Source organism: Oreochromis niloticus, linkage group LG11, assembly GCF_001858045.2.
Source record: "Oreochromis niloticus isolate F11D_XX linkage group LG11, O_niloticus_UMD_NMBU, whole genome shotgun sequence".
Lineage (NCBI taxonomy): Eukaryota > Metazoa > Chordata > Actinopteri > Cichliformes > Cichlidae > Oreochromis > Oreochromis niloticus.
This window is the reverse complement of record NC_031976.2, coordinates 26,013,651-26,041,648: the sequence shown is the minus strand read 5'-3', so window position 1 is coordinate 26,041,648 and position 27,998 is coordinate 26,013,651. Positions and strand designations below refer to the sequence as shown.

The window sequence follows — 27,998 nt, the reverse complement described above, 5'->3', positions numbered from 1 at the left end:
TATTTATTTTTTATTTGCGGGGGGTATCCTGGAGGATATTACCCCTACAAGCTGTAAGTATGTGTGAATGACTTTTCATAAATACACTGGTGTCACAACTGCCTAGGGATGGACTCGTTATCCTACTAACCAGGACAGTGGAGAGGAAGCTTGTTGCTCTCCATGGTGCCTTCATGTAACTTGAACCCGTTCCATCACTGCATAATGTTGAGAGGTCACAGCCACTTTACATATAACTGTGAGACCAGTTTGGCTTTCCCAGAGGATAAAAAGTGACATTGTTATCAACTTCCCTTTTCAGATCCTCGCTGCACATACGAGATCATAAAGTGATAAAAACTGCTGCAAATAGTATGCCAACTGTTAGAGTTGCCAACAATCACCCTCATTTTGTATGTTTGTTGATGATGACGTCCCTACTGACTATCAACTACAGGAAACTGCACAGTTTCCCTTGATAGGTTTTTTTTATGTAGCCACTACTTCCTTAACTTTCCCACATCTGGCCCTCCCTTTGTCCTTGTGCTCTTGCCCCTCCTTTAGTCAAGTATCAACAAGCAACCTTTAGAAGTACACGCCCCTGCAAAGCCACGCTCGTGTACAAGCTTACTGTACTAGTTAAGATCAGCAGCTCAAATGGATCGAGTTTTCGATTTTTCTACATACCTGCCTTGGTAGAGGATTTGAAGAGCCACCATGGGAATGAGAATGAGAGCTGTACTGCAGTCACAAAAGGAAAGAAGTTTGGGATGCCTGTGAACACTGCCGGAGCATTGGTAGTGAGATTAATAAGGAGTGGCTTAATGCCTGTTTCTCAACAGGATTGTCAGAGGTAAGAAAGCAACTGGTGGTAAGCTTGTGTGTGGTAGATAGTCTCCATGAAGTTATGTCTCTTTCTCTCCAGTCTCAGTAATCTTTCACTATATTTGCTTTTAACCTTTTCTAATCTTTATGACAATCTGTTTTTCTCTTTCCCAGAGCTTGTGCACACCTTCATATCTCCAAAAGCTGTCATTCCTGTCTTAATCTCTTGTAACTGCCAGCAACAATGGACCTGACTTTGTGGCAGTACCAGTTCAGGATCATCATGCTGGGCGATTCCACTGTGGGAAAGTCCTCCCTACTGAAACGCTACACAGAGGACTTGTTTATGGAGTCCATCAACGAGACAGTAGGTGTTGACTTCTACGTTCACTTCCTGGAGGTGGAACCGGGGGTCCGTGTAAAGCTGCAGTTCTGGGACACAGCAGGACAGGAAAGGTTCAGGTATGGATGATCTTTGAATAAGATATCTACAGTCTACAATGATATGTGTTGGATTCCAGGTAACATTTATGTCTTTTTTTTTAATGCATTAGGCCACATTACAAGGCCCCATTACAAAAATTAGAGACACTTTAGTTGTGTGCGACAAATGAACTTCGGCCTATTCCATTCATAATAGAGTTGTTTTGCTTTGTTTACTTTCAGCCATGATTGTGTATCCACCCTGTCAGTGTCACAAGATAGGTGTGTGCTGTCTACAGAAGTGCAGTTTGTGCAATACTTTTAAATTGAAAATTGAGCTCTTTTAAATGTAATATTTTCCAGGCTCAGCGTATTTAATGAAAGAACTTGGAGAAACATGCCTCATTCTGTCTCCAAATCCTTTGTTTTCCAGTTCTCCAGCTGAATGAACTGAAACAAATTGCAAACTACGCCTGTTTGCATTTAACTTCACTCTGGATGGGATCTATAATCCCATTAAGTGAACCAAAGGCTTACCCAAATTAGCGTTGTTTTCAGAAATATCTGTTTAGATGAAGTTTTCACCACCTGACAGTTTAGATGACCTTTGGTTTAAACGTTCAATAAATCAGGGGGAACTGTTTGTATGAATGCTTATCCAAAAGAGCTGAAGTTATACACAGCAGCTGTCAATTGCTCATTAGAACAGGACATACATTTTGATTCTGTTTGCTAGTGTGGGTTTTTCTCATCTCTCTTAAGATTTTTTACCCCTTTGTCTCACTTCTTTCCTCAGGTCAGTGACCCGTTCCTATTACCGCAACTCAGTTGGAGGCATGCTAGTGTTTGACATCACCAGTCGAGCCTCCTTTGACCATATTAAAGACTGGCATGCTGAGGTGTGCGAGCGAGTACAGCCACATAAGGTTCTGTTCATCCTGGTGGGTCAAAAGAATGATCGAGATGCTCACAGGGAAAGGGCGGTGAGCCGAGAAGAGGCAGAGAAGCTGGCCCAGCAGCTAGGAACGCCCTACGTGGAGGCCTCTGCAAAGTCTGGGCAACATGTAAAGGAGTGCTTCGAGCTCCTCACTCGACGAATCTACCAGGGACTATTGAGTGGAGAGATCGAGCTGCAAGAGGGCTGGGATGGAGTCAAGTGCACTGCCCCACAGGCGCTACAGTTACAGCGAGCCAACATGCCTCAGCCAAGAACAGCAACTAAGGACAAGAAAAAGTGTTGCGGTTAAACTGTGGACATGTGGTGCCCATCTATGTGAACTCACGTGACTGTAAAAGCAATAAATAACTGTGAGCAGGTTGGATCGGTGGTGGCATTTTACTGTAAGGCACAAAAATCACAAAACTCGCTGGTATGAAAAGTATTTTTGCACATTTTTTGTGAAGATGAATCTTTTAGGACTATAAGATGATGATATTTTATTTTGTGTTGGCTCTGTGAAATAAAATGGGGAAATAGGTCAGTTTAGTGTTTCATTTTTTTCTGTAACAGATATTTTTAAACTTTTTGCTTTTTTGCCATCAGCAGGTCATGCGCTCGACTCCTGTTGTATTGATTATACTTTAATGAGACTGAACTTTTCACTGTAAAGCCTAATAACCTTTCCCATCTTGATATAGCTTCACCATTAGGTTAAAATTTAAGTTTGCTCAATGTCACTTGTAACACTGAGCTCAAAATATGCCTTACAAAGTACTCAAAGCTGCTGGTGAAACTGTAGACTTTTAATAGAAAAATCTATATTCTGTATTTATAAGAGAAATATGGTAATTCTCTCTTTAGTGAGATGCCAGCTCCACAGCATATTACGCTAATGGACTTATGAGGTCATGGCTAACCTCGGTTCAGCAGGGGCAGGGGCTGTAATATGACAAGTTGTTTGTTCTTTTCTCTAATTTGTCTAATGGGTGCTAAAGATGTAATTGTGTCAGAGTCACAATTATTCAAAAGTGAGAGAAGAAATGAACAAATCTCAATTATTGAATTCTCTACCTCGAGACCCGTACACTGGTAAAGTGGTTCCACCGACTTGGAGGTTGAGGAGACGAGGTAGTCTGCACAGCTCGTGTCCACACAAAGACATTACAAAAAGCGGTTTGCAAGCAGGTTTATCAAAAGTGGGGTCAAAAGTGAGAGGATTGGAGCCACTGCTCCACAAAGGTATTCTGTATTTTCTTTTGAACCAATTTCTGGGATGCATATCTGAGATTCTGTCTATATTGTTTGTTCTGCCAATAACTGGCAGCTATTAAGGTACTTGGTCCCTTGGTTGAAATTACAAATATTGTCTTGAGCCTTCATTTGTCTCTTGAATTATTCTTATGAGCCTAACAGTTGTCTTGTAACATGACTAGTAAACATCCTGTGAGTAACTGGTTGTCTGTAGGTGTTTCTGTGGAAATTCATTAAACTCTCAGGTGCATATATTAAATTGGGGTTTTTCCCCCCAACGTCTCTGCAACTAAAACAAGGTCATTAAATGATGGCTGGTAGCCATCTGCTGTTTCCGAATATCTTTCTTTGTCCTTGGTTGTCTGCAAGTATGCAGGAAGTCCATTTAATCACATCTGAGCCTTCATGGTGTATTAATGTAATACACAGTGTGGCAATTTTACATCTACTGAGTAGCTGACTAATAAATGTGAAACACCATCTCAGGTAATTAACATATCCATGTAATTTGACCAACTTAAGCCTGGCAATACATAGACCATACTCCAACGTTCTGATTGGTAATTTCAGTCATTCATTTCTTACAATGAGAATTTCTTCCATCTGACGTTTGTCTTATTTGGATGCAATTTTTCAAAGTAAACAAAAGAAAAATTAAAAACCAAAACAATATGCTTAAAAAAAAAACGTGTTAAGGTTGGTGTAGTAGTTTTCAGTAATGGTGCACAACAACACATAATCATGGACACCAACCCACAGAGCAATTTGGTAGTTTACACCTCAATTAACTACAAAAAGCTACAAATAAGTATAATGATAATCATTGCACAAATTGATTCAATAAAAACAGAGGAGTCCCAATCAGTCCTATACTTTACTTGCAATATATCTAATCTAATGATAAATCTCTAATGAGAAAGGTAAAACCAAGTATTTTAGGAAGGCACATGAGTCAGGTAACACTAACATCCAAGTAATGAACAATACCAAGAAAGTATTTGAGTCATTTTTTTATTGACAAAGATGCAATGGAGTTCTGCCAGGTTTAGCTTAATGGCAACAATACAGAATCAAACATACAAAGACCACTATTGTGCAATGACTCTGGCAAAACACTTAAAACGTACAGAGCTATGACAATGAAACATTAATGTCAAGAAAAATACATCCACCAATACCACCTCTCTGTTTTAGTCAAAAAAAATAAAAATAAACAAACAAAAAAACATCCCAGTTGACAGGAAAATAAAAGAGAATGAAAAAAAAAAAATAACCACAATAGGTACATCTTAGTCGTGCTACTTTTTGGTTGTCTTGCGGATCAGTGCCATTCTCTGAAATGAAAATAAATGAAAACAATTAGGCCCAGTGTTCATCATAATACAAACCAAATTAACCATACTGACAAATATAAGATCAGCAGTTACTCTACCATTTACAGTAATCTAACATGTGCAGCAGAGGCAATCGCTCACCTGTTTGTGGGCCTCTGTGGTACAAGCCTTCTTGAACGGCCGGATCTCATCTGAGCCATAACCAGGAATCCACATGTTCCACTGGCGCTCTGATAAAAACAATGCACAATGGCAGCAGGCCACAGACCTTAAAAGGCTCATCGGGATTTACAATAGATATTGATATCGCAGCGATCATATCTGGCAAATAACCCAGTCTATAAGGAAAGATCTAATTTCCATCTCATTTTCAAAGATTGATATATATATATATACACACACATAATTTTTCTTCTTTTCAAGGCTTTTACAGTAAATAATTTAAACTCCCTCTGTGATAATCAAACTGATCACAGAAAGCACATAGTTCACCTAACATTTATCTGAAATCATCTACAAATATTAAATTAAGTTCTTATCATTAAAATAATTTAAGTGATAAAAAAAATCCATTCATAACAGATGTTTTTTATGCATATAAAGTCTGCTAAATCACCTTGTGCTCTCAAAGTAACAACAAAATTTGAATATAAATAGCCAACAGATGATAGCAGCAAATAAATAATTCAAATTCTCATAAGGCATGTAGCACTGAATTAAATATAAGCCTTGATAATATTTCTGTAAACAGCTGCCAACCAATAACTGCAGAATAACATTCACATTCTTACATTTTTTGTGAGAGCTCAAGGCACACAGTACAGCCTGACAAAATAAAGAATGACCCAATCACTCAAAAACGTCACAAGCAACTTACCTAGATGTAACTGAACATCTTTCACCTCCAAGGTGTTGGACTTGCGATGGCGTGCCAGCTGACAGGCTGCCGTCACTACACTCTCTATAAAATCATCTGCAATTTGTAGCAGCATCTGAGAAGAAAACAGGGATTTTGAAAACCAGACAGCAAACTGAAGAAACCATCTGTTTCACTATAGCTTGAAAACCATCATATTTTCAGCTGTTAACAGCATTAGGCAAGTTTTCATTGCAAATGATGAAAAAAGGCTTTAAAGCAAAAAAGTTTAAATGTTATTCAATAAAGAGAAGATGCACTGTTCGTACGCTTTACTGTCTAGCCAAAAAATCTTGCACTTTTTTTTAAACTACTGACAAACCTCCTCAACGTCCTCATCCAGTTGCTCATTTGGGTCAATCTCTCTCACCAGGTCCTGCAGCTTTTTCTTACTTAGCACCTGGGAAGAAAGAAGATGCATCCATCAAAGCTAATGGGTGAGGTTGTGTGGTCTGCATAACAGCTTAGTGATAGTAAGAGATTGCAAAAATACAATACAACACAGTTTTCTCACATTTAAAGCAAGGAGCCATAAGTTTTGCACTGATATTTTCATGATATTTCATGTAAAAAAAAAAAAAAAAAAAAATCTTCATGTAAAACAAAATACACTCTCAATCTTTGGCATTTTAAGACATGAAGTCAGTAAGTTATTACACAGATCCTGGCCTTTGGTTCTGCTAAGTAAGAAATTAACTAACCTGAGATCCCTCTGGACTACTTCTACCCGCAGGGCCTGGTGGCAGACCCTTAACCACTGTCACAGTGCTGTTAGCCATGCTAGTGGCTAAAAGAAAAGCAGAGAGACTCTGAAGTGTCACTGCGGGGCAAAACCGTTGTGGTGGGTCTCTCACGAACCCTCAGCAGCAAGTTGAACTCAGATGTGATGAATTACCTCTTTACCAGGTCCACAGCCGTGAATCTGAAATTAAAAAGTCAGAAATTAGAGTTACTACAGAAATTAATCACAGGTTGATCAAGCTGTTTAGGTTGAATGTCAGGACATTAATAAAAAAAAGGCTTGTATCATCGTTTTCTTTACCAATTACACTCAAAAATGCAGAGTTTATGTCTTTGCAGCCTCTCAATTGTCAGAGCTTGAAAAGGGGGGAAACTGTCTTTGGGTTTGTGAAGCCAGACTTTCCATTTAAGAGGCTTCTTCAATTCTAAAGACAAATGGTGGGATGTCCAGGTATTTAACCCGTACTAGTGATCGTCCTGTTTGGAGGTGGTCCTGAGAGTTGTTGACAGACTACTGATCGTGAGCCAAAGTGTGAAAAAAGGGCGTGGGTCATTTCCATCACTGGGGGATAAGGGCAAAACTACTCTTGCCCACTCCATCATGTGACCTATTGAGGTTCTGATCATCTAAACCCACTGTGAACGACCATTATTGATACAATTAGGACGCCAGGTATCAACAAACTACAATGCAGTCTTAGGATCCCTTCCCAGTAGTTTCACCCTTAACCCCTCGATGATGATAATGGCCCACTCCTTTATTCACACCTTGGTTCATGTGATGAGTCACATTATTAATAGTGGGTTAACGACTCTCAGGACAACGTAAAGGGGAAAATTCCTGGGACTTTCCACCTTTTTGGTTTTTAAAATTGAATAAGCCTCTTGGATAAAACGTCTTCACAAAGCTAAAGAAGTCCAGTTGCTTTCTTTATTCAAGCTCTGAAGACTCTTGGTTTTAAAGTAAAAAAATAACACGAAGTTTTACCATAAAAGCCGATGCTTTATATTTACAATATAAAGCCTTTTAGCTTTAGTTGATTTTATTTTTTGTTTACAATATTTATTAGTAACTCTACTACCTTTACAATACCGAAAGTATGCCAAAATCCAAGCCATGCAACTTAGCCGACAAACAATGGCATGGGTTTACTGAAAACATTAATCGAGTTAGTGAAAAATACGACACTCAAAATATAAAAACAACAGACCATAGATTAATCATGGCTGTGGAGTTTCACCGAGTAAAACAAACAATAAAAAACACACCGAAGTTTGCGCTAACATTGGTGCTAAAAACAATAGCGGCTAACGTTAGCACCGAATCCGGTGGAGAATCGATATGGAGGCTAAATCTTAAAACTGTGCGTCAAATTGTCAACTTACTCAGTTAAACAAACACTATCTGTCCATGCTTCGGCGTTGCTGTGATGCCAAATTTGTTGTTTGACACAAAAATCGTCTCTCACTTTCCCCTTTGGGTAGCTGGAAAAATAATCGAGGTTTCCTTTCAGTACTTCCGCTTTGTTGATCTCTGTTTCCTGTGGACGCCGCAGCCCTGGGTCCTCTAGTTTGCCGCCTGCTGGATGTTTCGTGGAATTACAACAACAAAAACTCGGATTGATCTTTTAATAAAGAAGCGTTGCTGTCTTTAGTAACTACACGAGCTAATTTTACTAAAAAATAAAAGTTTACATGCTTCGAACAATAGTTATAATTGTTAGTTATAATATATAATAATTTAATAACATAATATTTTCATCACATAACCTAGATACTTAGACATAAACATAGATTTATTCCTTTCCCTTTTACAGAATACAGTGCAAAAGTCTTGAGTCACCTATATTTTTTAAATACATATTTTTATTCTATTTATTATTCATTATTATACTATGTTTATATATTTTATATTCTGCTCTCAAGGAGTTGCTTTCTTGTAATTCCTTAAAATTTAATTGAGCAATAGTTCTCTCAGTTTCATTTTTTTTAGTTCTTTCTCGTTCATTTTCACTTCAATCTTTGCACCTGAACATTTACAGATGATTATTTTTTGCTTGTGTGTTTGTTTTGGTTTTTCTTTGTTTTCTTTTTAAACTACTTAACATGGATCTTATCATTCAAGCAAAAAAAAAAAAAAAAAGAAGGAGTTTTTCCTTTCCACTGTCCCAGGCCAAAGCTGTTGTTCATAAGGGGTCATCTGATTGTTGGGCTTTTCTATGTTTTCTCTATATTATTGTAGGTTCTTTACCTCACAAAACAAAGCGCCCTGAGGCAACTTTTGTTTTGATTTGGCCCTGCAGAAATAAAATTGAATTGAAGTAAAATATCAGATGAAACTGGACAAGATAAGTTAAGATAAGATAAGATAAGAAGAACTTTATTTATCCCGAGGGAAATTCTTTTGTCATACACATGCTCAATGCAGCAAGAGAGACAGAGGAACAGAGTAATAAGATATACAATATGTACAATAGAATACAAGTATACAGTAATATACAGTAGAATAGTGCAAAATATAATATCGAATAACTGTAGCAAGTAACAATATAACTATATCCTGAAAAATAAATAGCTTAGCTTAGCTATCAGTGCAGGTGATTCTAAAAGTATAGTATTGTGCAAATAAATAAAAGAGTAGCAGCATACGATGGGGAAATGAAACAAACATTCAATGAAAAACTGTTGGGTGATATTGCACGGTCTGAATGGGAACAGATTAGCTTTGTTATTAATCCTCAGGAAAATCACCTACAGAGTGAGGAAGAATTGTACAGTTTTATTGCAATAAAAAAACAAGCAGAAGACAAAAGAAGAGGTGGTAGGTCCAACAAGCTTCATACAGCGTATGAACAGTATCTGAAAGTCATGTCCTCAAGAAACAGAAGTCCAGCAAGAGAGATGTGTTTGGAAAGATGTATCTGGACCTTCAGGTGAACCATCTACTGTTCACTGAAGCCTCGTCAGAAATGGTCTCAGTGAAAGAGGGAGAAAAGGCCGAGGTGTGACAAATTACACAAAATTTATACTGAAAATCAATGACAACAAGTCTTATAAAGTGATGAATCAGAATCTGAAAATTTTCATTCCTCGTCAATATGTACAGTGGAGGTCAGGAGAGCGATACAACAGTGAGTGTCTCAGCCATCTGTAAAACATAGTGGATGCTCTGTCACGGCTTGGGGCTGCATTTCAGCCAGTTCGTTTGGGGATTGTATCAAAACTGGTGGAATTACGAACACAGAAAAGCAGAACACAGATTTTGATCCACCATGCAATACCATCTGGAAAGTGTTAGCAATTGATCTCAATCACACTACCAATGCAGTGAAAAGCCCACCATAATAGAAAAACGAAAGAATAATCAAGAAAGAATGTGTTGTATTTTAAAAACTCTGTTTATGCTTTATTTTAATGTATGTTTGTACGTTTCAATAAATCAACTGCACCTCTTTCCCATTTCCCCAGGAAAATATAAAGTAATGAGGAGTGGCTCAATAATTTTATAAGACACTGTAGTCCTTTTTTTTAAAGTAATATGTTGTTTCAAGGCCAAAAATTTAACAAAACATTTCTTTGTTGTTGCTTTTTACTTTATTATCTTTATTCATCCACATTGAACAAATACACAGTAATCTCAAAATATTGCGCACAATATCCCCAAACCCCATGAATGTCCACTGCCCATTTACACCACGGTCTGTAAATGCCACCATGCTAATAATAACAATAAAAAACATGCAATAAAAACATTAAACCATGAAGTGTTTGACAACATATGCAGTGAAACGGCAATGATAATGAATTACCAATCACTCCCTCAGGGCGCTTTTTAGGGAAAATGGATTTTTATGTTTATCCAGTTCATTCTACTAAATGGAGACATAACAGCACGCGAGAGCAAATAACATTTTATAGGATTTTGACAGGTGGTCTCTTTGCTCGGCTGTCTTGCATTGTTTTTAACGAGCTGTCTGCGCGTATTCTGATGACTCAAACATGTGTAGGTCAGCGCATCTGAGGCCCGAGCCACAGAGTCTGCGGTTCAGCTCCGGTTAACAGCTAATCAATCAAAGGTCAGAGAAAATGAAGCGTAAAACGCTGTGCTTCCCCGGTTTTAGATAGCACGCTCTGCGGTAACGTGTCACAAGTGCTTTCACATTCCGGTGAACTTGTGCAGAAAAACACCGACCTTAACGGGTTCAGACGTGACGGACTCCACCGCCCTAAGAGACAAGTGACGCACCGCGAAATGAATTTCATTATTGGAGCAGCAGCAGCAGCGGTCCTTGTTTCGTTTACTGAGTTTACACTGCGTTCACTTTACAGTGTTTCTTGTGTATGTGACAAATGAGTCACAACATATACGTAACTTGACTCAGTAAGTCGTGTATTTATGGTTTGGTGTTGACTGGTTGTTTACTTTTTTAAATGCTGGCTGGATTTTCAACTTTTTTTCCTTTGAACGCGCTTCCTGAAAAACACACAAAGACGAAAGCCACACCTACACCCTCCTGTACATAAATACTGAGCAAACTTTCATTTCGCGTTAGAAAGTGCGCAGCACCTCACGACGTGTTCTCAGATATTTTTGTTGACATTGTTTTCCACAGCCATGAAAGCGCTTCTACTTGCTGCAGTGGTCTCCCTGATTCATGCCAGTTATGGTAAATATTTTTCATATTCCTCATGGACTTTTATGCGATCCTCTCAAAGAGCTCAATATTATTTGCTCGTCTGTAATGAGATATTGGTTTAATCTTTCAGCGGGGTTCTGGTCTTCCTTTTTTCATAAATATATTCATACAGCTGAAGCCCCTGGGCTTCGTGTGGTGTCTGCTCGCCTGTTTGTCTCCTTGTCTGTGTGTCTCTTAGTTGATCTGTTCTCTTGAGGAAAGGCTTTGTTTTCCTCTTCTGTCACACTGATAGGTTTTCCCTTGCGAAACACAGAGTGAAACAGGAAATGTTGTTAGAATTATCGAGAGACTAACGCATAAGAGCAGCTAAATGTTTTATGTAGTGTGTGCAGAGGCCAGCCTCGCATTCAGTTCTTGTGAAAAAATTATGCAAACCATGTTATGCAGCACTTCTTGCCCGAAGTGAAAGAGAATCAGTCTCTGTTATCAACAGTATCCGTCAGGTAGAAAAACCTGTTGGTCATGTGCTTGTGGTGTTTTTATAACTACTTCAAGGTTCTCCGTGAAGAAAGCTGTTTTGAAAGCAGTGCTCAGGAGGTACAGCCACCTCCCCAACCTCTCACTTAATCATCTGTTATGTCTGTCTACATGCAGCATCTTTGGTCATCAAAGGGCCAACTGAGCCAGTTTTGGAAGGAGACACGGTCACGCTGGAGTGTCTTTACACAGACTCCGACCTGAACATCAGCCAGGTCCACTTTGAGGTCTTCTCCAAGGTGAGCTGGAGGAAGATGGGTGAAAAAGGAAAAGAGTGCACTTGAAAATATCACGATGCGCAATATCACATTTCTGTTTGTAACGTTGGAGATTTTGTATCCCTGAGAAGGAGCTCACTGCTATGATTTATTACTGTTCCTAAATTTCGTTTTAAAAAATAAAGATTAAACTTGCTTATAACTCTCAAAAGCTCAGTAAACATTGTCACTTCATAACATGTAACTCACAAAATATGATGCACCACAGTAATTCCCAGTAATGACAATGATTATGTAACTTTTCCTCCTGAATTTGATATTTCAAATGTAATCAAATGGAGGCAAAGTAATAATTCAAGACACGCGACTTTTATTTTTTATATTTAATTAAATCATATTTAAATCACTAGGGATGTGATTACTGTTGTATAACCTTAGACTGCTAATGTGTATAACTAGCAAATTAATTTATTTTCTCTGAGCTTATGTAAGCTCAAAGAAGTAGAGAATTTTCATTACTGAAAAGTAAATATAAAATAAGACCTCTCTTTTTCTTTTTATTTCCTTCTTTCTCTTTAACAGTACATGCACGGCTGGCGTCCCATTATGGAGAGATATATGGAGAGATATTGGTGCTTCTACTCACTGAAGATCCAGCAGCTCGCAGACAGGCTAGTGCTGTCTATTCCCCGCGCAGGAAGGTACTACGAGGGGCCCTACCGCTGTGTGTCCAATGACCAAAACGTGACCGAGCCAGACAACTCCTCGCAGCCCCTGTCCTTCAAAGTGCATTGTGAGTGTGTCGGGTGGTGTGGGCGGGAGCTGTGAGGAACAATGACTCTGTGACGCTGTGTTTTCCTTTTGACAAATAATTAACCTTAGATCTTTATGGTGTGTGTGTGTGTGTGTGTGTGTGTGTGTGTGTGTTGTACATGTCAAATAGGCGTCTGCAAAAATCTAGATAAATATGTGAGTAGAAAATAATGCATGGTATTGTTGAATTTCACTTTCAGTAAGGAAAACGCAGGACAATTTGAGATTACTAGTATTGCTAACAAAGGGATGAGGATAAAACACCTAAATATACACCGGTAAACAGTCTAAAACGACTGAACAGATAGACTGCGAAACCAATTTCCGTCATATTTCCCACCCAGCAGGAGGTAAAGACAATCTTTCAGACACTGTGGACACAGCTCCCTTCACAGTGAGGGATAGAAAAACATATTAAATATTAATAGACATATCTATACAATGGCACTGCAGAGGCTGCACAACAAAAACAACAAGAAGTAGAGCTCCGATGCAAATATGTACTCTTACCTACGAAAGATCGACCGACGGTGTTTTATTTATTTTTATTTGCTGCAGATAAACAGAGCCGCGTCCCCAGCGGGGCGGCTCCGGCTTTAAGGTATCCGTTATCAATGCAAAGTTTCATGAAATGTCATTCATGGCATAGCTAGTCAGATTTTCAGTGCCCTCTATCTTCTCAGTGGCCATCGAATCGACCATAATGTTGTTTGATAGGCTCCTCAGCCTCACAGGGGTAATCAATATGAGGAAAAGATTAGAATGGAGTGTAGGACCGAAGGAGACAGAGGAGGAAAGAAGCCAAGAGCTGGATGGACGTGGGCCATCTATTGAGATGGAAGAGAAAATGAGCCATTATTCACAACATTGCCTCTCTAAAGACTTCAATAAGATGAAGCCTATTATCATTATTATTGACCGCTTGGTACAGTCTATACCACAGGGAGGCAATCAAACTTGAGCATTTATGCTCAAATATACTTAAAATATCTGAGTGTTTACCAGCTGCTGCCACTGCAAACATATGTTCAGTCACGGCCTGAACGCTTGACAAAGTTGTTTCAGCTTACATTAAATTTCCTGCTTCATTAATGCCCGATCACACTTTCTCATTCCCGACTGCGTCTTAGATATGGGGGAGCTGTCACTGTCCAGGGAAGGCTACACCGGATACCTGGGTACCCCACATGAGCTGAAGGTGCGACTCGGAGACGAAGTGGTGGTGAAATGCTCTGCCAGCTCATCAGAGGAGCCGAGCTACTTCTGGTACAAAGAGGTGAGAAAGCCTCGGGAGCGTGCACAGTGGCTGTGCCCTCATTATGCTTTTGGAAACTTGTCATTCTCTCTCTCACCACTCTGCCCCTCTCTCTCAGTTTGACCTCTTTTTTTTTTTTTTTTTTCACTGTCCTGTCTTCTTCCATTCTCACCCAGTCTCTGCTGGCTTCTTGCCTTTGTTCAAGCACTCTCTTAGTTTTCTCTCCTCCTTTTCTGTTTCCCTTTCTGACTTTGTCAAGCCACTTGTTTCCCCTTGCCCGCCGTCTTTCCATCCCCTTCACAGAAGAAGTGCTCTGTATTTAAGTGACCGGTTGGCTTGGGCACACCACTCGCTGGGGATTGCAGCTTGCCCACTTACAGAGGATTAATAGTTTAATGAGGTCTAGACAAGAGCCAGTCAACCTGAAAACAATTATGCGGATAGATTTCTAATGATTTTTTTTTTCTCAGTGTTTGGTTAACCGGCATTGAATTATTCAACTGGGCTCTTTGCTGAGCGAAGAAACTCTTGCCCAAGGGAAATTAAGACATCGCAGTGTAAAATGCCAAACTGACAACTGGCATGGAGTCCAAGAATAAGTTGATGAGTCAGGAAATACACCGAGTCTTCACAGTGAGAAAATGATATTATGCTTTCAAGGTGTCAAAATCGCAACTTGTGTAAGAAGTGTAATGAAGCTATGCAACTATTAAGACATCTAGGGACATGCAGACATACTTGCCAAGTTTCCCCTTTTGTTATTCCTCTTGATAAGTTGGCTTAGGGTTAATATGCTTGTTAAAGGGTCACTGCTAATCCGGGTTTTAAATGAGCTTACAAGTCCAAATCCAATTCAGTGGACATTTTATGCTGTTAATACTGTTTGTCCTCCACATGATCATATGTAATACTTGAAGTTTTTTTTGTGGTTACTTAATGTACAACACTGTCGCTTTGATGAAGACTAATAATTCTAACTAGTAGAAGTGACAGTGCCCGGTATTGTATGTGCTGACAAATCCCTTGAGACCATTAGAAAAATAGGAATTACACATTCAGGGAAATAATACGACCAAACAAAATGTTCATGTCACAGTTTATGTGAGCGCACACGTGTGTGTGTGTGTGAATTTTTCTCTCTGTGCCTGCAAGCTCACTGTGTGTTTGACAGAAATGGATGTGGGGTAGAAAGTGGCGTCAGAACGGCACAGTTTGACAGACAGCCGCCGTGGGCACATTGGCCCCCGGTAATGACAGCAGGACAGAGGCAGAAACAGGCCACTGCTTTGGGAGCCAGTGGATTTGCATACAAAATGCTGCTTTGGCCAGACCTGGCCTTTATGGGAAATCCTCTTAATTCAGATCCATTCAAATTGAAATGGACTTTCTTGGCAGGAACTGTAGCTCCCAGGAGCCAAATCATTTGCATGGTGTAATGTTTTTTTTTTTAAACTCTCCTCCACGTTCATTTGTTTTCCAATCCTTGTGTTTGGCCTATTATTTGTTTCCTCCCATGTTGGGCTCTATCTCATAATAGTGCTGCTATTTCTGTGTCAACAATTCATCCTACTCCCTTGCCATCTCATTATGTGTTGTGTTAACAGTGTGTTGTTGCAGCATCATTCTTTGCGGATGATGGTGTTATCTGGGTTAGTGACTTGTGTCGATGTGTGTTCATTCATTGGGATTACTGCAGGTAAATACGCTTGATTTGGGACTTTTGGGGGCTGCTCTCTGAGGACCAAACACCCGCTGATATTTCTGTCTTTTTGTCCCATTACCAGTCCATCTGTTTCTTCCAGTCTAGATTTCACTTGCTCTCATTTTCCATCTCTGCACAAGTCTTCTCTTTTTTTTCTTCTCTTTTTTTTGTCACATGGCAGTGTATGTTCTCCATTTCATCTTTTGTGCTCAGCTAAGTGCAGTTTTAATTTGTATGTGTTTAGCTGTTTGTCCTCTAAGGCTGCGAACAGTCTGGTAAATGGACATATTTTTCTACTTTTTTCATTCAGTTTTTCTCCACTGTATGTCTTTCTCTCTCAGGGAAGTGACTGGGTTCTGCCCTCTTCTTCACTGAAACTGTCAAAATTGAATGCAATGGATGAAGGACAGTACACTTGCTCCGCTAGGCATCCATCTGTGGAGTCCCTCAACAAGAAACGCACTATCAGCATTACTGTACTGCCGGGTAAGAAAAGACTTACCTGGACGAGGCCTTTTGTCCTTTGTACCGATTAAGAAAGTTCTACATTTCCTCTTTCTGAAAACTACCTAAGGTTTCCTTGTAACTGAGGGGAAATTCATCCATCAATATTAAACATCCCCTGAGCGAAAACAAAACTAAATATTATGTTCCATTTCCTTTTCGCAGTCAAATATCACCAGAAAGGTCAGGTATTAGGATACTTTTACGTCAGCAGGAGCATTTGCAGAAGTTGTCAGGTACGAGCCTCCAAGCTTTGATGCTTTAAATTTATGGGAAGTACAGTACAGGCTTGAGGTTTTAATGTATCTGAAGGAGAAATTACAAAGAAATATGAAAAAGGCCGCAATGCCCCAACAAAGAGAGGTAAAGACATTTATTAAAACTCCTCACGTAAAAAAAAAGAGTAACAAAGTCCCAAAAGAAATTACCTCTTAAATGTCAAACATGTAAGAAGGTCATACCTGAGGATATAATACATTTTAAATATCATAAACAAATGGCAATAGTACAACTGCCTCGACTTTAAAGGATAAGAGGGTAATTATAAGAAGCAGTGGTTTTACCTGACCTTTGATTCCTTTTTTCTTTTGACTGAAATATCAAGTAATGGTGTGTAAATGAAGATCTCTGCTGAAGAGTTGTGAAATTTAGACATTATGAGCCATTTTCCCACTGTTAAATGTAAAGTCCTATAGTCCCTTATTCTAACATTATACCTATACATAATGTATACATGACAGTATAATATATGATGATAATAACTGATGAGTCAGAAAGTGTAAGACTTTGTCAGCTCTATATGCAAAAAAGTTAGGACACTAAGGCAATGCTTTGAAAATTGCTTAAAGTTTGGGTTTAGTTAAAAAGTGAAATGATTCAGTATAAGAAGAGCATCATAGAGATGCCAAATCTTTCGTGAGTAAAGATGGGGAGGGGTTCATCATTCATAAAACTCAGCAGTCAACATAAAATTGCAAATAATTTGGACGTTTATCATCTGAAATCCAATACTGAATTAAGTTAGGCTCCTCACTCAGACACGCTGCACTAAAACCAGACATGATTCTGTAGTAGAAATCATTGCATACGCTCAGGAAGAGTTTTAAAAACCATCATCAGTAAACATAGTTTGCAAGTTAAAACTACAATGCAAAGAAATGAATTTACAAATGAGGTTCATAAATGAGACAGAATTTTCTGGGCCAAAATCTGGTTCACTGAATCAAAATAAAAATTATTTTTGACAATTGTGGTCACCACATCAAATGGGAATGAAACACTGAATTCACTTTTGTTCAGTTCAGTTGTATTTGTTATCAGCAAGCACTTGGTGGCAGTGGGAAGGAAAAACTCCCTTTTAACAGGAAGAAACTTCTGGCAGAAACAGGTTGTGACTGGTTGAGGAGTGAGGGGGAAGAAGTGGGGGAGGAAAAGGGAGAGCATAGCGACATGAGGACAAAACAAACCATGTAAAAGAGTAGACAAAATGCAATGACATACAGAAGTGATGTATAAATACATCAAGAGTGAAAGGAAAAATTGCTCAGAAAGTCCCCCAGCAGCCTGAACCTACAGAAGCACAACTAAGGGATGGTTCAGCCTCACCTGATCCAGATCTAACTCTATAAGCTTTATGAAAAAGTAAAGTTTTAAGCCTAATCTTAAAGGTAGCTCTATCTCCCCACAGCTTTTTATCAGTGCACAGTAGAGCATTAGTTCACATCGCATGGGTAACATTAAAGTCTGTAAAGATCCATGAAGCCTGACTGGTGTATAATGGTTTTAGAGCAACACATGGTGCCATCCAGATGACTTTTTCAGGAGACAACGACGCTGCTAAACCACATTCTGCACATCACAACAGCATGACTATGTAGTAAAAGTACCCAGGTGTTAAACTGGCTTGCCTGCATCTCGGACCTGCTATTCATTACAAAAACAAACAAACATTTAGAACATTGTTAAATTAAAAGCCCAACAGTTCAGGGAGACCCTGTGCAGCCGAGATCCCATATCCAGAAAAAAAGTAAAAAACATTTGCTTTAAAAACAACACTTGGTCCCTTTAGAGTTTTGTTAAGAGAAAAGGTAATCCAACACCATGCATATAAACATGAAGTTGTAGCTCGCAATAAAGTGATATAAATATTTTATATTTTTCCAAATATAAAAGCAATCAAAAAATCAGTTTACTTTCGTTTCATTTGCAAATCAATGCATTTTGCATGCATTCGCATTGTACACAGCTTTAGGTATTTAGGCGCTTGCACAGTCTCACTTTGCCTTTGTCTAAAATCTGCATGATTGATAAAGTGATTTTTTTTTTAATCTCATGAAACATGATGGTTGCTTTCAAGTACAGAAGTAATTCCATTACAACATTATAGCTAATCCAATTAACAGAAACTCATCAGTCTTCATCGTCTTCATTGCTGATCTGTGAATGATTACAAACTGTTAATACACTGCAGTGTTTAAATGCTATTCTCTCACCCAGTAGGATTTATAAGCCTTATAGTTCCAATAGTTGAAATTATGCAATCTCTAAAAATGCAATTAAGCCAATGAATGTTATTTTTATGGTAGAGTTATCAAGTCACTTCTGCAATTGACTTATTGCTCCACAGTTCATCAAGTACATTCTCTGAAGCACACTAATTTAAAATGTAAAAAAAAAAAAAATACTGGAATAATGTTTGCTCATCCTTGAAAGTGGGGTGAGAAAACACTGCATGCTACTTCTGTTGCTTTAAGGCTACACAAACCCTAAGCAAACATTCCCCGTGCAAACCTGCAGGGCTTCAGCTGACAAAAAAAATCCTCTTAACATAAGGAAGCTGTATATATGTGAACAGACACAGCATGTATTTGTTGTTGCCTCCGATACACATAGTCTTAATTTTTCAGTGTTTACTTTATCCACAGCTCTAAAGGCTGGATTCAGAAAAATCCCTCTTTTTTTTCAAACATTACAATTAAATTGGGAAATTGTGCACATAACAGGGATGATCAGCCAGTTCTTGCAAATTGTAACAAGCAGGCTTCTTGAAGATCAGTGCTGCGTATAAGGCTGTAACAGTTTGAACTGTGAGGAATACAGTCGTTTCCATCACAAGCACAAGGTTGCCTTTAGAAGCTTTGCCTGGAGGCAGAATGTGAATAGTTTTGCTGATTTCGCATTCTGTGTGATACATGTTTTCCTTCATGTCTGTCCCACAGAGGATGCCCACTGGTATGAGACAAGTGATGGCCGTCTCATGTTGATGATCTCGGCAGTAGCTGTTGCTCTTGTGGTGTTCATCCTCTCGATGATTGTGTTCCTGTGCCGCAGAGCCAAAGAGACCAAGACCAGCAAGGGACCCATGTAAGAAACAACTGCGTGTTTGTGTCTTGTCATCTTAAGTCTTCACTTTGTTTTAGATGTGATCTTTTTAAAGCGTGTTTACAATTTGATGGATTGCGTGTCTTCAGTGCAAGAGAATGTTTGTGCTTGTTTATCTAGTCACCCTCCCCCCTCCTGTTACCCAGAGGATAGCTTTTTAAATGATTACAGCAATTTCCACAAAATTTCACTCTGTCTAGTGTGATATCATGTGAACCAAAGTCATTTCAGTCACTGTGTAAGTGTAGGTGTGTGCGGCAGTGTGGACCTTGGTGTATACTTCACTCTTCTGTCAAAAGAAAAAGAGAGAAAGGAAAAAAAATCTTTCCATATGTGCTGACTTCCACCTATTTGAAAAGGCATTTACCATCATGAATATTAAATTCAATCTCAGAAGCCCTGATCCACTTGACCTCATCCTTGATCTTTTTCGTCCTCCCTTTGCTCCCATGCGTTTCCACGCACTTCCTGCTCGCCAAAAGCTCGGGCTTATGACAGCAGGTTAAATTCTCTGTCTAGTGTAAAAGTATAAAGAAGGCTACAGCAATTATAAGGAAATTAGTGGAACTCCCATTAATCGTGAAAGCTGACAGTGCCTTAATGTGCACCGTGACCCAATGCAGCTTTACCCATTAACTTCTTTTCCATGTAGATTTAAAAAAAACAGTTACAAAAGGCAGAATTTTCACAAGATTCTGCAGCAATCAGAAGTTCTGCATGTTTGTGGTGGCCTCAAAACAACTACTAAACTTTACAAACCTGTGCTGAGTATACAAGCATGTGTGTACAAATAGATACAGATAGTGAAAGAAAGGATAATGTACTTTCATATCAGCAGCCAGGTGCGCTTCCAGTGCTTGGTTCTAGTCTATAATTTCCTCACTTATACCTTTCGAGTACCTACTGAGAGATCGATATACTGATAATCATGCTCGTCTTTCTTCTCCTTTCTTCCTCTCTCCAGTGATGACCGTTCTCAGAAAAAGCCGATCTACAAAGCAAGCTCGGAGTCCCTACCCTCCACCTGCGGAGACAATCAGCCTCTGGTGTAACTGCAGAGGCAGGTGGAAGGAGAATGGATGGAAGGATGGAGCGAGAGATGGAGTTGTTGTCCATAAAAAATAAAGAATGTCATAAAGCAGTAAATAGGAATATTGGGAGACGTTATTGGGCAGAGTACAATAAAAATCAGCAACAAGCTGGGTATTTAAAAAAAAACAAAGCAAAACAAAAAAATCAACTGAAGGGCAAGTGATTGCTTTAGAGATGCCTGAGCTGCTTGGCTTGTGAGCGCACGCTGCAGTTCTGCATCTTGGACAGAAAGGTGGGCAATTTTCTTTTCATGTATACTGCAGCGTGAAAAATGGCGGGCTACGTTCTTAGAAAATGATGATGAGGATTCTACTCGTAGCGCTATAAAGATGCTACATTCAGTTTTCTTCTTTCAGTTGCACACATAATTGCTCAGCTGTGTATTGTGAATGAATCATTTGGGTGATAGGACAAGGTTTTATGTTGTTGATTTGTTTCTCTTTCAACCTTCATGTTTTCCAAAGCGGAACCAGCTCAAAGCATCTTTGAGAAGGTTATTGTAATCTCTTTACTGTGACAGCTCTCAAGCACATTGCACTCGAATATTTAATTTAATGTAGTTGGGATTTTCTGTGGTATTAAATGGCTTTCAGAAAATATTATTTACCGTCCTCCAGTGTGCCATTGATTTTGTTCCATTTAAGAGACACTAAAGGGGGTGAGGAGTATTGACAACATGGTAAGAGCCGGACATGCATGCTTGCTTGGCCGCACATCCTCTCGATCCAAAGCCATCTCGAGCTCGCATCAGCTTGTTTACCAAGCTTCCTCTTCGGTCTGAAAGACCTTACTTTGAAGCAATGACCTTTACTCAGAGTACTGTGCATGTGCATTCTTGCCTCTATTCCCATCTGCCCGTAAGCAGAGAACTCAGCCCTCAGTCAGTTTGTATACACGTGTATGGACTTGCATTCACAAACTAGAAGCTCTCATAATGTGAAAAATCGCATAGGCAAGTAACCTTGAAAGCTTTCCTGTCAGTTGTAAGGGCAGACAGTGTTGGCCATTACAAGTAAGTTCTATTTTAACTAGACTAGATTAGTCTTCTCTGTCTTCCACCCAACCCCTCCCCCAAAAAAGCATCACAGACTACAACTTCATCTTTTTAATTTTCTCCTCTGTTGCCTTGTAACCCTTAACGCTGTGCCTCACCACCACCACCGCTTATTACCATAACCGTGCTCATAATGCTGAGAATTTCATTACGCTTGTCTGTTGAAGTTATGTTGGGTTTTATGCGGTTTTTATTATCGTGTGTGGTTGACCGTAGGCCGTTGTTAATAATGGGCAAAGCGGCAGTTTAACACTGACACTCCATTAACGGGTGCATGCGCCACAGAGCACAGCCAGGATAATGTTATTAAACTGATTATTCAAGCCCCCTGTACAGCTCGGCTCTGCAGCAGCAGCCTTCCTTTGTTTAGCATTTTACAGACTCCTTGTATTTCTTCTCCAACTCTACAAACTTCTGCTTGCTTTATGTCTGAGGTCAACCCAAGGAATGTGGAAACAACAGACAGGGAGACTATAACCAAAACAGAAAGACTTGGGGGGGGGGCGGGGAATCATGCTTCATAGGGGGGAAAAGAAAAAATACAATGTTGTAAATTTAAAATGCTCTCCTGAATGTTAAATGCCAGTGAGCACCATTTTGTTTTGGCCTTTGAGTCAGTCATGAGTAAATCATTCTGTGCTCCCTTGTGGATTTTGGTCTTGGGGCTTCTGATATCTGGCCCAAAAAAAAAAAGAGACACAAAATTATGTATCAGGAATTTCACACTGGAGCTTTCCCTGAGGTACAAGGCTCTGGTCGGGAGAGAGGGAAGTGAAGTTTACAGTGACATTTTGACCTTGATAGTGTCTCGATGGATAAAGCACCGGACAACAGCTTAGGTGCTGTGCAGTGCATACAGATTTCCTAAAAGTGTTTTGTCTGGTGCACGCAAGGTCCTGTCCGGATAAGGATGCAGATCTGTACTCTGGCATTAAAGCCAAATAGCTCCTCACTTGTGTCCGCAGTTTGTCTAGTACCCTAACTGCCCTTAGTCCATGCAAACCGACATCTAAAGGTGACTTATACCAAACGTGACACCGCACTGACTAATGCATTACAGTGCCAGGCATTTGTAACACTGTGTCATTGACTACTGCTGTTCCCGTCACGGTCACTTGAGTTTGTATGTGCATTCTGCATATGTTGTGTCAAATGGCTGAAAATGAAGGAGTGGAGTTCGCAAGAGAAGCAGGTGTTTTCCCCTCATTACTTCCTGACAATGCCCCATCTGGTGCGGGGGAGCTGCTGCCACAGACTCCCTGCCAACCCGGGAACAAACACTCACAGAGAGGCTGACAGGGAAAAATGGGATGGGATGGGAATTGGGAAATGAGTAGGGCAGATATTATCCTCGCCAAACAACAAGGTTAAAACTTGTGTCGAGTAATAAGATCCCTCAGTGGAGAGACCCCGAAGCAGGGACCTTAAGATCTAACACAGATCCATTAGTATAGGTTAGCTAGGGGGTAAGAGTTCAAAGCAACTTTATGGGAGTCAAGAGTAGAAATATTAATATTAATACAGACTGCCCAGGTGCTTTACTGGCTGCTTGAACTTTCCTGACTGTTCAAACTAAACTGACCAAAGTGTCTGGAGGACTTGTCAGAAGAGGCGGAAGCAGATTTAAGACGTGTGACGTGCCATCCCTGCAGTTACCTGAGAGGGGCGCCAAAGATACAGTTTCAAAAAGATGCCTTCAAGCCTTGGATGCTAAAAGTCCATAGTATAACACTAGATTAGAGGGGGAGAAAAAGAGATGTGGAGAGAGAAACAATTTTCATAATGGACCAGCGCTCTCTGACTGGAAAACACAATTATGGGCAAACTGTGGCCGCAACATGAGGGTAAAGTTAAAGAGCCCCTTTAGCACGACCTAATAAGCCCTGACTACAGATGATCAGAAACACCGGCTCATCCTTAGCCCAAGTTTTTGTTCCGAGCTATTACCGTCATTGTAAACGGTGATTTAACAGCTTACACTGAGGTCTGTTTCTTGTTCTCCTTGATGAGTCCTATGCACATTACTGGAATCAAAGCAGCCTCTGCAACAGAATTGAATCTCAAACTACCCAGAGGCTACTGCTTGGACTGATTTGGCACTGAGTTTCTACCACCAAATAGCCAAACAGTCATTTCAAACGAAGTGCCATCTTACAAATGATCGCGTTTCTTAATCTGCGTTTTCCTCCCTACAGTCAACTTTAGAAAACGCCACATTTTTTGCACCACTTGTCCCTAAATTTGAACAATAAGAACCATTCATTTCCGTCATCTTAATCAGCGTGCCTTGCATCTTTTAAGTCCTTGGGGTGGAATTTGAAATAAATTGGTTATTTGAGTCGGAAAATTAATGCTGGTTATCAATCACATTTAGAGCGAATTGATTTCAATTAACTGGAAGACGCAGCCCCTCTTGCCTCCCCGGCTCTCCTCCTGGATAGCCCATTTCTTTTTTTTTAAACCCAGCCCCTTGCTCACATCCGCACACCCCTCCACCTGCTCCTGCTCTCTGCAATTGGCTAGAAAGACATCCAGGACCGCCCAATTGGCAAGCTTTACAATATATTTACAATGTAAAGTAACCAAGAAAAACCGGCCAAGCCGTCATATTCGGGGATTCAGAGGGAGAGAAAGTGGGTGTGTATGAGAGGGGAGCATTACTATGTAAAGACCTGCTATTACGCTCGGAAAGCTTAACAAAGCACACACTCGTTCACGCACAGTCGCACGCGCGCGCCCTGTCACACACACACACACGCGCACACATACATAGACGCTAAAGGCGCTGTCGGAGGGTGAACCTGCGGGTTCATGTCACTCTGATTTCTCACAGGAAGAGGAATATTAAGAAAGATATCAGAGGGGAATACCAGCGATGGCTTTCGCGACCGTGTGGAACTACTGCGTCCCTCTAACCATCGTAACAGTGGCTTGGCTGATCAACACTGGTAAGGCTCATATGAAAGTGAACGAATGTGATGTGAATGGGAAGAGTGTCACGCCGTCTCGATGTGTTTGGGCTTTTCTGTGCAAGTTTGTCTAAGTCCTCTAAGAAGAAGCTGAATAGCGCTTAAAAATGCACCGGGTCCACTCTGACTTACTGTGCACTTGGACGGGAAGGAGGAGGAGCGCACCACGGAGCAAAACACGTGCAGATGTGCCAGTTTAATGTTGTTTTGTGGACTGGTGTTAATATTTCTCAGTGGCTAATTAGAGTCAATGCCCTTTGAGGAAGCCGGGGCTGTATTGTTACATGGATATGAGTCATTGTCTTAATCACATCTCGGAACTGCTACGCTGGGAAGACCCCTAAAATTTCCAGTCGTTGAAAAGAAAAGTGAAAGGCGGCCACTTTTTTTTTTGACCATGCATGAATATTTGATGAAAGAAGCCAGTGCTCTCTCAACCCTTGTGCGTCACAGAATTTGCATTTTCTCCTGATGTTGGGATTCATTGTATTACAGCTGTTGTCTGTGGCGGAATGGGAGCCTGTGACTTATGCAGCCTGTGCATGCAGCGACACACACAGAGCTCCGATTAAATATTCTCATAGAACACATGAGCGCTCATAACAAATGCCCGCAGTGGACCAGACATGTCTCAGACACCAGCAGCAGGAGTGGTGTTTGTTACTGCTTTTATATTCTGGGGAAGAGTGAGGGACTGTAAAGACCTTTGAGCCTTCCCCTTATCAGATAAAATAACATCTAACAATGTATTACAGCAACTTGTAACAGTACCTGTAGTGCTTTGTATTGCTTTTATCACCATCACTGGAACACTTCAGGTTGGGATAGTCCTGCTTACTTCCTTTACACAGTAGTTGGCTAGTTATGGTCACTCAGTAGCCTCTTAAGTGCCACATTTGCAAAATATGGGGATTTGGATTAGCCTCTATCATGCCTCTGAAGAACTTCAGCTGGATATTTTTGTGGGATTTGTTTGGATGCAATTTGAAATAAAACTTTCAAAAAGAAAAATCCATCTGAAGCCTCTGTGATTTTGACTAAGGAGGATTGATGATGACAATGTGCACATAAATGTTGCTCTGCTGGTTTGTGTCCTGTGGCTGTTGCACTCTATGACCCCTTGTTTATGTTGTCCTGAGGCAGTGAAATAGTTAAGTGCTTGGTAAGGCATGGACACACTCAAACCTGGACGGTGCTGTTGTGTTGATGTCTCTTGTATACAAGAAGAACTACCTTACCAAAGCCATTTTTGTGGCTGCACTAATACCGACCTCACCAGAGCCAGTATATTGATAGATATTGATTTTTTCCTTTGGGGAAAGTGTGTGTGTTTGTGTGTATGTATGTGTTTAATGAACACTGGGTGGTTAAGGTATGCACGAGCTATAGGTATTTGTATGTTATTCTCACTGTGTATGGGGTTTGTGTTTGTGGGTTTGGGCACCCATCTATGAATATGTGTGTTGCAAGTACATGTGCTTTACATTAGTGTGTGTGCATGGGCGTGCGTGCTGCGTACAGTGCAGGGTTTTGCCTAAGCTGCAGGCAACCTCAGCTGGGGGCTGCTCACTGATCACTGTCATTAATCTAGCCTCTGACAGGGGCTGAGAGAGACAGGAGGCTGGGGAGTTTAGGGGTGTTACAGGCATAAGGTCGGTGGAGAAAGGAGGGCGATGAGGTAGAGTAAAGATGGTCTGTTTCTAAAAACCTTGCAGATGTGCACCGATGCTGTGTCTGCATTAGGAAAAAAGAGATTTAATAAAGATCTTGTCTCAGTTATTTTTCTTCCACCAATCTGAAAGAAGGGAAAAGGTGGGAGGCTATAGAGGGTTGGCAGTTGTTATTATGCTAGAATAGATATGGACAGATTGGGTGGATAGATGGATGAGTGGACAGATAGATTGAGAGGTTGATGTGAGGATAGCGAGGCTGGAAGACTTGGCGCTTCTGTGAAGGATGAGGGAAAGACAGAGGGATAGAAAGATGGATAGAGGAAGAAAGGCAGAAAAGAGCGAAGGAGCGAGGAAAAGTGAGAGAAGAAAGGCAGAAAGACTTCACAGTGTGTCTGACGGGCAGGCCTGAGGGACATGCACACACAGTCAGTGCTGTATGTTTGTGCGCAGATTGCCTGGCTTTGTGGAGGTGTCTGATCAACAGCAGCTGCAGGCCAAACTTGCAAAGCACGTACAGTAACAAATGCTGTTAACTCCACCTCTGCTTCGTGCCCACCCTTAATCGCTACCCTCCATCACTTCCATTCTAACACCTCATCCCCATTTCTCTCCTATGCCGCCATTACCACCTCCCTTATCGCAGTGTGCATTAAATCACCTCCATTTGTTTATTTGAATGTGTGCAATGAGAGCCATCCGTTTGAGCTTGTTCCCCATCATCCTGTTTGGACCTTGGCTGGGACTCTGGTGGCTGAAAAACGGCAGCAGTTGGACGTACTTGTGGGAGGAGATTTGAATACCAATTATAGCTGGTGTGTGCAAGTGCGCGTGTGCATATGCACACACACACAAACACTCAGTGAAGCCATGCATAAATCAATGTCGCTGTGAGTCACAGAAGGGAGGTTTGGCGTGTAAACACAAGCATCAAGGGAAATGCAGTACCCACAAAAAATAAAAATATGGACACATACTATATGATCACTCAAATAAATGCAGGAACGCATATAAACATCCACACACGTCTTGCCTATAGACAGCTTACCTGTTTTGAACATAGTTATAGTACTGATTATGCAAGAGTTTGTCTGAACTCAAGTGCAGATTTTGATGCTTGTCAGGCACAGTTTACATCATACCAGAGTTAACGTTGCCTTTTTACTTTCTTCCACATTACACTGGGCTTGCTATTTCAGCATCTTTGTTTTTTAATGTGCTGAAAATGTCTTCACCGTAAGCCAAGGTTTATCCTTTGATCCAAACCTTGGAGCATAATTCTCCCCCTAAATAAGATAAACTTCTTGGCAATTTAATTATGAAGACCTAGACCTCCCTTCTTTGCTCTCTGCCCTGCCATCTGCTGGTTCAAGGTGAATATCTAAAGCCCAGTGCACAATCAGATTTCAGCGTTGAATTCTTTCCCCCCTCAGATTCCCTGCCTTTTGTAGGTCGAAATAATTGGACAACCTGAACTTGGCAGACTATGCCTGTCAACAGAGAAGAAGCTGAAAGAAGCTTTTTTTAAGGAAAAATATGCTGCCTGTTGCTGCAGCGCGTGGCCATGTTTGATCAACCAGTGCATTCTTAAAGGGTCCTGACAGGGTGGCCCACTATCTCAGCTGAACAACTGGCTCAACATAAGCTCCATAAACAAATTGGACTGTATCGCTTTTTGGGATAGTCACAACTGAAAGAGTTACAGAGCTCAGTGTGGGCTGCTTTTATTCTCCCTTGGGCTTTCATGGGTCCATTAC

General features: G+C 40.4%; 4 protein-coding genes across 4 annotated transcripts in view; 3 read left to right on the top strand and 1 right to left on the bottom strand.

Moving 5' to 3' along the window:
- Window positions 1-106: 106 nt before the first annotated feature.
- Window positions 107-3,618, top strand: rab42b (RAB42, member RAS oncogene family). The gene is made up of 3 exons (XM_003450537.4): window positions 107-832; window positions 979-1,266; window positions 2,024-3,618. The coding sequence occupies exons 2-3, from the start codon at window positions 1,049-1,051 to the stop codon at window positions 2,472-2,474; spliced, it is 669 nt and encodes a 222-aa protein (XP_003450585.1). The 5' UTR covers window positions 107-832; window positions 979-1,048; the 3' UTR covers window positions 2,475-3,618.
- Window positions 3,619-4,412: 794 nt separating this feature from the next.
- Window positions 4,413-7,954, bottom strand: taf12 (TAF12 RNA polymerase II, TATA box binding protein (TBP)-associated factor). Its single transcript, XM_003450498.5, has 6 exons — window positions 7,796-7,954; window positions 6,370-6,590; window positions 5,991-6,068; window positions 5,630-5,744; window positions 4,894-4,982; window positions 4,413-4,752 (listed from the first exon to the last, which is right to left on the bottom strand). Exons 2-6 carry the CDS (start codon window positions 6,445-6,447, stop codon window positions 4,717-4,719), a joined length of 396 nt encoding a protein of 131 aa, XP_003450546.1. The 5' UTR covers window positions 6,448-6,590; window positions 7,796-7,954; the 3' UTR covers window positions 4,413-4,716.
- A 2,963-nt stretch (window positions 7,955-10,917) lies between these two features.
- si:ch211-79k12.1 (uncharacterized) lies at window positions 10,918-21,152 on the top strand. Its single transcript, XM_003450497.5, has 7 exons — window positions 10,918-11,076; window positions 11,701-11,822; window positions 12,384-12,594; window positions 13,745-13,890; window positions 15,913-16,057; window positions 19,294-19,438; window positions 20,421-21,152. The coding sequence occupies exons 1-7, from the start codon at window positions 11,025-11,027 to the stop codon at window positions 20,506-20,508; spliced, it is 909 nt and encodes a 302-aa protein (XP_003450545.1). The 5' UTR covers window positions 10,918-11,024; the 3' UTR covers window positions 20,509-21,152.
- Window positions 21,153-24,176: 3,024 nt separating this feature from the next.
- Window positions 24,177-27,998, top strand: part of cadm4 (cell adhesion molecule 4) — a 151,214-nt gene continuing 147,392 nt past the window's right edge. Inside the window, exon 1 of the mRNA XM_003450536.5 lies at window positions 24,177-24,550. Within this exon, the coding sequence (XP_003450584.2) occupies window positions 24,478-24,550 (73 nt within the window). The 5' untranslated portion in view covers window positions 24,177-24,477. The remainder of the gene's footprint in view (window positions 24,551-27,998) is intronic.